The sequence below is a fragment of the Pelobates fuscus genome, chromosome 9 (genome assembly GCF_036172605.1).
Source record: "Pelobates fuscus isolate aPelFus1 chromosome 9, aPelFus1.pri, whole genome shotgun sequence".
Lineage (NCBI taxonomy): Eukaryota > Metazoa > Chordata > Amphibia > Anura > Pelobatidae > Pelobates > Pelobates fuscus.
In genome coordinates this window covers 135,875,641-135,886,191 of record NC_086325.1, presented here as the reverse complement: position 1 = coordinate 135,886,191, position 10,551 = coordinate 135,875,641, and the positions used below count along the sequence as shown (strand labels likewise).

The 10,551-nt window shown below is 33.7% G+C and overlaps 1 protein-coding gene across 1 annotated transcript in view; it reads right to left on the bottom strand.

Moving 5' to 3' along the window:
- Positions 1-1,478: 1,478 nt before the first annotated feature.
- The window catches only part of BARHL1 (BarH like homeobox 1), a 14,685-nt gene continuing 5,612 nt past the window's right edge, over positions 1,479-10,551 (bottom strand). The window contains exon 3 of the mRNA XM_063431312.1: positions 1,479-2,880. Coding sequence (XP_063287382.1) covers positions 2,586-2,880 — 295 coding nt within the window. The 3' untranslated portion in view covers positions 1,479-2,585. The remainder of the gene's footprint in view (positions 2,881-10,551) is intronic.

Sequence of the window (10,551 nt, the reverse complement as noted above, 5' to 3'; positions counted from 1 at the left end):
ACAGAAGGGGGTTAACCATTGCTGTGCCAGAGGATTTCGAAGTGATTACTCATTTACCTGATTAATATGTGATACATATAAATAAAGAAGATATTGGAGCATTGTCTTTAAAGGGACACTGTAGGCACCTAGACCACTTCAGCTAATTGATGTAGTCTGGGTGCTGTGACCCTTTTGCACTTACTGCTGCAATGTAAAACATTGCAGTTCCAGAGAATTGCAAGGTTTCCATTACAGCTCTAAGTCTGCCCTCTTGGCACTGGGCGGAGCCTGACCCAGTGCCGAGGGACATCGGTGCTGGATTCAGGTAAGTGGCAAACCCTTCAGCCCTGAGGGAGAGGGGAATTCCAGGAGCCTTTAGTGCCAGGAAATCGGGTTTGTTTTCCTGGCACTATAGGATCCCTTTAATCCTCCAAATGCTACAGTCTCTGGCAATGAAAATGTATAGGTCCTGAAGAATATGCACTTTATTTCAATGTGCCTGTTAGATATGACATACCCATGCCATTTTCTTGAAGAGGTTTTTTATTTATTAATTTTGATTTATTTTATTTTTGTTTATGGTGGCACTTGAGAATTTAATTTTCAGATCAGTTTACTTTACTTTACAGACATTTCGTTTCGGTAATATGGAGCTTTAGCTGTGTCATATTTAATAAATAGGTAGAGACAGGGATATTTATATCATACAAAGGGATATGTACAGTATTTAAATTTAAGGTTTAGTAAATAAATGTTGAGCGGCGATCGCTTAATCACGACTTGATTAATTACGGCCAAACTGGATGACTTGCGGGGGGAAAAAACTCAGTCAGCTGGGATTTTTTTTTTGTCCAAACTTATCTAATTTTTACCTAATTCTTTCAAGTCCGTTATCCTTGAACAACAGCTCACTTTTTAGGGAACAAAGTTTTTTGGTTTTTTTTTTCGGGAATCTCATTTTAAGTGAATTAAAAAATATTTTTTATTACGTAGTGTATTACTTCAAATATGTAAACTGATATTTTTTGATTTGTATTGTTCTAGTAATTCATCATTTTTCTTAATGGAAAGGTTATACATTCAGCTTTTTTTTTTCCTATCTCCCTCCAAAAAAAAAATATACATTCTACCAATTATGATTATTACATTCAACTGTCAAATCAGAATGGATGCTAGAACAGTGTCATATATATTTGATATGTCCATATTGTGGCTCAAAATATTTATCATACTTCCTGGCATGAAGAAAACAAATTTCTGTTACTTTTAACTTTTCTGCATAGGTTTGTAAAGTATCTTGGTGTAAACATACACGATATGTGTGTCTACATATCTGTTCGTATTTACAAGAAACACGTATAGATTTAATTTTTTTAACATTTTGTTAACCTTTGACCATAGAAACAGACGGGATCACTACTGAACCAATAATCATTTGACTTTTAGATAAATATACCTCTTTGGACTCCAGTAGGGCTATTCAATAAAGCGACAATTCAAAATAAACTCAACCTGCATTTCAAATTTTAGACCAAATTGGAAAAATACTTCTAGCCAGTTTGACTACTATAGCCTAGAATTCAGAGTTATCTTTGAATTTAGTCTGAATTCCTTACAATTCACACTTTTGGGAATAACCCCTATAAGCCAGCTCTGTCCCTCTCACTATAAGGTCCACACTATCCCAGGTTCACTTACATGGAACCTACTGTATATGATTAAGCGCAGATGTAACCAGCGGGGAGATCACCAATTTTCCCTGCTGCCAACTGGGCATTTGTACCAAAAGTGCTTCCTTTTTAACATGCACTCCAGATGTTGTGGACATCTCTCCTGATGCGTTGCCAGTATTATAGCTGTAAGAGCCTTATGGGAGATGTAGTCTACAACATCTGGATGGCCGAAGGTTGCCTACCCCAGTAAGTTCTAGCAAGCCATTGATTTATTGATTGACTGAAGTTGCAGAAGTTTTATTTTAAAGGGAGCTTCAGGTAAGGTTGCCAGATCATGATTTTATTTAGGGACTCCAATGAAAAATACAGCATCCAGGGCTCCAATGGTTTAACACAGCCCTGGAGTATATTCGTTCATAGGAATCACTATACCAACTTCTGATATGATAACACTAGCTAAAAGTTGGTTACCCCTAATCTAGTGCTTACTGTCAAGGTTTCAGTAGCTCATAAGTTATCTCATGCCAAACCCCATACGTCTCCAGCGGAACAGAATTTTTTTGTGTAACAAGTATAAGATTAATTTTGTTTGACGTCTTTAAGCTTGCCTTTTATAAATATTATTTGCCATTTCCGTGAGATCCCATTTCTGCATTCAGATTGTTTCAAATTTCTGAGAAGAGAGTTACGTTCGATTGCGTTATATTTAGTATCTTCTGTGTGCTCCTGAGAGTTCTGCCAAATAGTCTTCATTTATGGACAGAAGGTCACTTTGTATGAAAGACTCAGTTGGGGCAATTAGAGGCTCATAAAAGATTCATATATACAGTTCATCGTGCTCAATATTTCACCTCTTTTCCAATGCTGTTCGTAAGCCTTTAGTGTTGGCACCTGGGAAACTGGGAAAATGTAGGTTAACAACTTTAGTGCCTACCGTGGCTGTGCAGCCCGGGGTAGGACTCCTGTAAGGGTAGGAAGAGCTGGGGGTGGTTCAGAGCCCCCCTGAAGTCCATGAATGAGGATCCTCGGCACCAGAGGTCTTTGCAAAGTGGGTGGTGGAGCTGTGGGCCCCCTATATAAGTATAGTGCAGCTCCTGGATCCAAGTTGGATACAAGGCTTTGAGGATAGAAGTATGGAGAGGGGAACATTCGCTGGAGGGCAGAATAGTTACCAGCTTCTGCAAGAAGTTCAAGTCCAACCGCAGTCTGTCTTTTCCACTTTGTCCTATACAGAGAAAGGATTAAGACAGACAATCAGACACAGACATTTATTGCTTTCCCAGTGCAACCAATAAAGAGAATTCCTTATAAAAAAAATGCAATATAGGGATTATTATAATTGGGAACTGGAAAATTTCCTTTGGGACACTTCCTACTCTACTGTAATGGGTGAATGTTTCTTTAGGTACTGAATGTCCTCAGTGCCTTATAGTCGCAGACTTATCATTTTATCCATACGATAACTTTGAACAATGAGAAAGTCACTTGCCCCATCACCAAATGATGGTAAGTGTTGTGGAGAAGCTATAGATGATATTTGCAATAAATGTCTCATATTTCAAACAATTGAGTGCACAATGTTTTGGACCATGGTGGACCCATTATGAAGGCATCATGACTGGAAATTACGCACGATCAGGGTTATTCACAAAAGTGAGAACTCAAAGTGAATTTCACATTTAAGTCCAGAGTAGCATAACTAAAAGAGTAGCCAACTTTTTTCAAAATTGACAATTTGTTCCTTAAATTTGAAATTCACTTGAATTAGCCTAACCCTGATAGCCTATTTTCTGATTTTAAAAAGATGTGTAAAGCTCAATACTGACTTGTTGCCCCTCTGGTCCCAAAAAACAATCATGCACATGTAAGAGTTTTTTGTAAATATATAAAAAAATATCACGTTATATTAAATTTAATTTGTTATCCAATCTAAAAATCTAATTGCCTTGTATATTATAGAGCATTTTTCAATTTTGTCTATTTGGCCTTAAATTTGAAATTCACTTTGAATTCTCACATTACTGATTAAACCTGCTTGTCCTGGATGGTGGCTATCTCGTTGTGTAGAGCCACATGTAGTCATTAGCTACATGAGCAACGCTCCCACAATGTCTGCGCAGTAAATAATAATCAATGATGTGTCATGCCAGCATTTGATGGATGTAACTGGACATGAACATTGTATCATGTGTAATGTGCAACCTTACTAGGGTACACGCATGAAGAACATCACACCTTACAGAAGACTACCACCACATATCCCATAAGCGGGGATCATACCGCTGTACGCCCTTCACACCTGAGCTGGCTATAGCTCTTTCAAGTGTGAGTTGAATATAAATATTTCTTTCTCTTCACTCATATTGGTCCATACATTCTATACAATTGGTCTCCTTCGCTTTTTGTCTTTCATACAAGGGGAACAATAGGACTACTACTGTTTTCTGTGTTTTACACGCATGAAGATAGCTGTTGAATGAGCTCCCAGTCACCAGGACCAACTTAGACCAACTGTGATCCTGCAGTGGGTCTGGCATTCTTCATATTGGCATTATTCACTTTAGTTTGCAATCTGGTAGTATTCAATTTAATATAGAAAAATAAATTGTATAAAAATAATTAAATAAAAAATCATTCTGTAGGCAGTTTGTAGCGCTATGATAGGTTGAGTTTGAGGACTCCTGATTAATATTCTAATTAAGATTAATTCTAGAATCTTATAAGAATTCCCTGTTCTGTGTTGAACTATGAGAGAGTCGGATACCTGGAAGAGATCACAATATATATATATGGAGCATAAGCATTAATAATAAAAGAGGACCATGTAGAGACACATAAATACTAGGGGTCCTAATTGGTTAACTGTGGGTATTAGGTACTTCATTCAGTAGATAAAACCCTGTTCATCTTGAGGGCTTTTGAAGTACAGATAAATGTGGATAAGAGGTGCTCACGAATAAGGTTCTTCCCAATTGCTAACTTTAGACAAAGATAGCTGCCCTTCACAATTCTTCAACTGCCCTATAGCTACATTGTCTATTTTTGCCTAAATTTGGAAATTTTTATTACATTTGCTAAAATTCTGTAAATTCCGAGCATATGGCAGCACCTCTGATGAGCCAGCCTTGACGCATGACTTAGAGGGACATTATATGCACCAGAACCATAACAGCTTAATGTTGTGGTTCTAGGCCATACAGAGAAACTGTCCCTGCTCCCTCAGGAGTGTAAACACTGCCTTGTTTGAGAAAAAAAACTCCTTCCTAAGGCTATCACTAGTGTTTGTCACTCAGGAGAAAATACGGTAAGTAAAATGCTTTCGTTTATTTAATTTAAGGGGGCCCAGATATCTAAATAGGTACTAGAACACTGAAAATAATACATGTTTGTATTCCTGGCGCTATAGTGTTCCTTTAAGCTTGTAAGATGGCTGCAGTTTGATAAATATACCGAATAATATATCCATTTCCGAATGTGGTTTTATTTGTTGCAACCTGTGGTCTTCTTTCTAAGAAACTATCACTCTGTTAGGTCAGTACGAGACAGTGATTTTTAGAAAATGAAATATAATCTTTCAGATAATTGGGATTAGTCGAAAGATCATGATGCAGCTTTGAAAGCAAGCAAAGTCAGCAAGTGTAAGTCCAGGTGGACACCTATCGAGCCATTCGTAATGACAAATCGGCTAAAGATTAATAAGGTCTATAAGAAAAGGCTGCAAAGTTGCAGTAATGAATCAACGCAGAAAAATATGGGATTTGGGGGCACACCCAGAACATGCATTTCCAAGTAGTGGTGCTGCCGTAAAGATCAAAATATATACAAAATACAGATTAAGGTACAGCGCACACACACAAAAACACAGTTTTAAATCAAGCCTACAAAAATCACCTATCTTAGCAAAAAAATACAGTTACACTATATCGCCACAATAGTGGATCAAAACAAGGAATTATATATCTAGGTGAATTATACTATACATTGTAGACCACAATCTGAGTAGGAAAAATAAAATTGCGTGAGCATCCTGGTCAGTGAAGTGAGAGGGACAACATATCTTTGCGTTACCCTACTCGTTTCGCTACTCTGTACTGAAAATGTGCAGAGATTGTATTTCATAGCTTAAATTATAGTTTATTCTTGAAAAAATATATACCAAAACAAGTATTCCATCCATGATGATACAAGGGGCAGTAGTGTAACAGTGGCAAAAAATCTGCCACCAATACCTGATGTGGCTCAGTAATAACAACTTGTTGCCTCTATACAAGGCAAAGTAGCATTTGAGTCATGTCAGGTCTCTCTGCTAAATGGAAAATTAACGTGACTTGAGAACAAACTTTGAACTAGGTTTTAGGCCAAAATTGCGGAGTTTGGTATCATTTCGAATTCTAACAAACTTGAAACATTTTTCCATTTTTATTATTTTAGCCACATACTTGGTGAGTCCATCCCTAGGCCACCACAACTCTGTTAACGTGTTAAATGAAAAGACTCACTTTTGGTATTGTATTGATACAATGTATTGATGTATTGATTTTTTTTTTTAAATAATTGTAAAAGCTGAAGGGACATAGGAGTTATTAATTATACATTAAACTAGTGAACGGTTGTTAACTGACAGTAAAATTTTAAGATTTTGGCAGAAATTTCCTTAAATGTAAAAAAAACAAAAGTTACAAAAATTTTCAAATGATTGAAAATATTTTTCCTGCACAGTTATTTTGCCCTGAATTTATAATACTATTTAATAAATGCCAAGCTCCAAATACTAAATACCAGACTCACAATACTGCAATGTTCTCCTCCAAATCTCACCTTCTAAGCTGATTGGAGCAAGGCCCTCTTCACATACCGTTCTCATATGTCAAAATTGTTTGTCTTGGTTTATTTATTGCACTTAGCTGCAGTATATGTTGGCTCTACATAAATCACTGTAATTCTAACATGATCTCTGAGGTGCCTGGAATCCTCACTAACAAACTCTCTAATCCACTCTCAACCTTCATGCGTTCAATGTCCCTTTCTCTCTGCCCATCACAGTCTGTTTTTCCATAAAATCTTTTGTCTCATCCGCCAGTTCCTCTAGATTAGGCTACCCCAAACTCAGGCCCTCCAGATGTTGCTCAACTACAACTCCCATGATTCTATGAATGAAATAGATAGGCAGAGAATCCTGAGAATTTTAGTTCAGCAACATCTGAAGGGCCGGAGTTTGGGGAAGCCTGCTCCAGATTGTAAGCTCACAAACTATCTTGCTAGAACTTAGTGCTATAATTGATCAATTTTTAGATCCATTACTGTTGTATTGATATATCTGCATTTCGTTCTGCCCTTAGCTCCTAAATTGTACAACGCTGTAGAATATGTCTGCGCTTTTATGGTAAGAAAATAATAATAGAGATATTTATGCAAAATTTCTTCCACTGTTAAAAAATAGAGCCATGGTTTGGCATTTTGTACAGAAAGAGGCATTTATATCCATATATATAAAAAGTAAAAATCCGTGTTAATCCCTAAAATTACAATTTTCAGGAATATTAAATGAACTTAGAGTTTTAGGTCACAATAAGGGAACTGCAAACATTTTCCAAGCCTGTTATGTTTTTTTTGTTTTGTTTTGTTTTTTAGCTGTGCTATATTTTAACCACTTTCAATTCCAGACAATTAACACATAAGTGATCGTGTCGCCCAGTACATCAGTCTACCTAAACACAAATACACATTCGTCTAGATTGTGTACAATACAAACAGTTTTTGCTACAATTCAGCAGGACCATTGAGATTTACATTTTAAAAAATAAATGATTGGTTTGTGAATGTAAATACCAGTCTACAATAAATGGACATTATTTCATTTTAGATTACTTAAAACATATATATAAATATATTGAAAAAAAATAATAAATAATACAAAAAGATTCTAGATATATCACAGCTGCTTTATTTCTAAATGTGACAAAGGCTTTAGTGTAGATATATACAACCAATGCCGGTAGATTTTGCCACTTCTTTATTTGTTAAAGGGACATGATATATCCACACCCCCCCCCCCCCCCCCCCCCGAAAATAAAATACATATAGTTTTAATCTATCAGTCTACTCATGGTATTTTATTTTACAATCATGCAATAATTTCATATATTCAGGGCAACATTTGTACTTTATCTAATAAACATATATATGAATTTTTTTTCTGCAATTCATTTTTTATATATTCTTATTCTATTATATATGATATATATTTGAATATATTGAAATAAAAAATGAATTGCAGAAAAAAAATCTAAATATATATATATATAGTACATATAAAACAAAAGACAAAAAAAAAAGTTAGAGAAAGAGATAGACACCAAAAAAATACTAAAATATATATGAAAAAAGGCCAAGGAATGCATGTGTAAATTCTTCATTGTAAGTTAGTGTGTACCCCCTTAGGACACCTTGCAGAGAATGTCAAAACCTATTGTACATTGTGTGTAATAAATCAATTTAATATGCTACACAGTCAGAATTGATATTCCCAGCCTCTCCCTCTCTATTTCCAAAAGAAATAGTCCTATTTTCAGCACTAAATTATTCATAATTCATAATTATAATAATTGTGTAATTACTGGAACAGGCATTTAATTATTGATGCCCAAAGCAGTAATTGGTATTTATTATTAATGTATCAACGTGTTATTCTGAAGTGTTTATTTAAAGTGCAACTTTCTTTACTATTTTACTGGGGACAGTTAGAAGACTTTTATATATATATAAATAAAATGCTGATATAGCAATTTATAACATTTCAAATATTTCGATTTCTGGGTATAACTAGTCATTTGTGATCTGTTCATCTGTTTATATATATGTCAGAACTTTTAAAGTATTCAATTGTTAATTTATTCACATTATGTGGGTAATAATGATAGATACATAGAATTAGATAAAAACTAATTGTTTCATTTTTTTCTGAGCAAGATAACTGAAACATGTTCAATAGTTAGAGGTACATTAAATAGTATTCTAGTATATTGTTTGAGGTGAAATAATTGACTCAAGTACTTGAGATGAGATCTCTGTCTAACTGATCTTACAATCTTTATAGACTAAATATATAGTTTTACACACACTATTTATATTAACACACACACACACACACTATTTATATTAACACACACACACTATTTATATTAACACACACACACACACACTATTTATATTAACACACACACACACACTATTTATATTAACACACACACACACACACACACTATTTATATTAACACACACACACACACAATACATGTTATACTGTAGTTTAGTGTGTGGAATGAGCAATGGGTGCATAGTTTTTAAAATCTAAATGTATGGGGGTTTTATTGGGATGTTTTTTGTTTTTGTTTGTATGTTTGTTTTTTTTCCAATAAACTAAACTGAACTATAAAAATGAAAATAGAAATTGCAAAATGCAGGCAAAAAGATCAATTATTTGAAATATTATATCAGCTATAGTACCAGCCTGAATTTTGTAATTCCAATTTGAGTTCATTTGAATCTAAAATACTTGTATTATTAGTTGAGTTTTAGAAATATGTGTATAATTATTATAATACAAATATTATGGCCTGAATTTAATTAAGAATATAAGGGGCAATTATCTACACATGTTATTTACAGTTAGTAGCTGTTCTGTTTAAGTTGCAAAAATTATAACAGAATAGAAAAATATATATATATATAAAATCAAACTCAGATTTGGTAAAGATTATATCCAAATTTTTGTAGCTATTCTGTCCTACATTTTATCCAAATTCCAATCATCAAAATTAATTGATTAGTGATTAAACCTCAAATTAACTGGGTGATACTGTTGATTAGATTTTAAGATAAATGAAAAGAGAGATTGCTAAAATAAAACAGAATTAAAAGCACTTTATATTGGATTTGATTAAATGGTATTTAATTAACTTAAACGTATTCACATTAATTCCAAACAATACATTGCATCTGACCGTATTTTAAATAATTAAAACAATAAATAGATTGTTTACACCTGGATATTAAGGCGATCTAAAGCAAATACTGATCTCTGTCTAATGAAATATCGAATTTCATATGTCACATACGTTACGAGCAATTATTTGTCTGCACTAAAATATCCCATTCATTTTGATTTAGATTTGTTCTTGAATTAGATTCTGAACTTATTGTAACGTTTTTTGTTTGTTTTTGAAAGAATTGTTTATAATGTTGCATTTTACCTATATATTTACCGGATATATACGTAGGTATATAATTATTCCCGGGGGTCTATTTACTAAACAGCGATTTATGATGCAGACTTTAAAAAAAAAAAAAAATTCTAATAATAGCTGAATTTGAGAAAAATAAAGAAATCTACAATTTAACTGCGATTGCGTTTTTTTGAATCAAGTTCTTTTAGTCTAAAGTCGGCAAATCGTTTTTTTTCAGCTCACAATAACCCACAAGTCGCAGTTCAGTGAATATACCCCTGTGAAATCTAAACCAGAAGCCTACAAAATATAAAAATAATTAAAAAAAACAAAAAAAAACACACACACAAACAAAACACCACTGGATCTATACTATACGTCATTTCTATCCCTAATACAAAAATAAAACAGTCCAATTTTAGAATATAAATATTGTCTAAATCCATGAAGTGCTGAATTAGATCTATCAGCAAAATGTATTTATTTATAAAAATGAGTAGATCATTTTACTCTATAGTATAATGATAAATGTTACAGTGTATGTTAGAAATAAAAACACAATACAAAATAGCAAACAATATAATTTAAACACTCTTCATGTCCTGTAAACCAGAATTGTAACATTGTATCTGCCTTTATACAAGCAACACTAAGGGAATTTTAGTTTGACA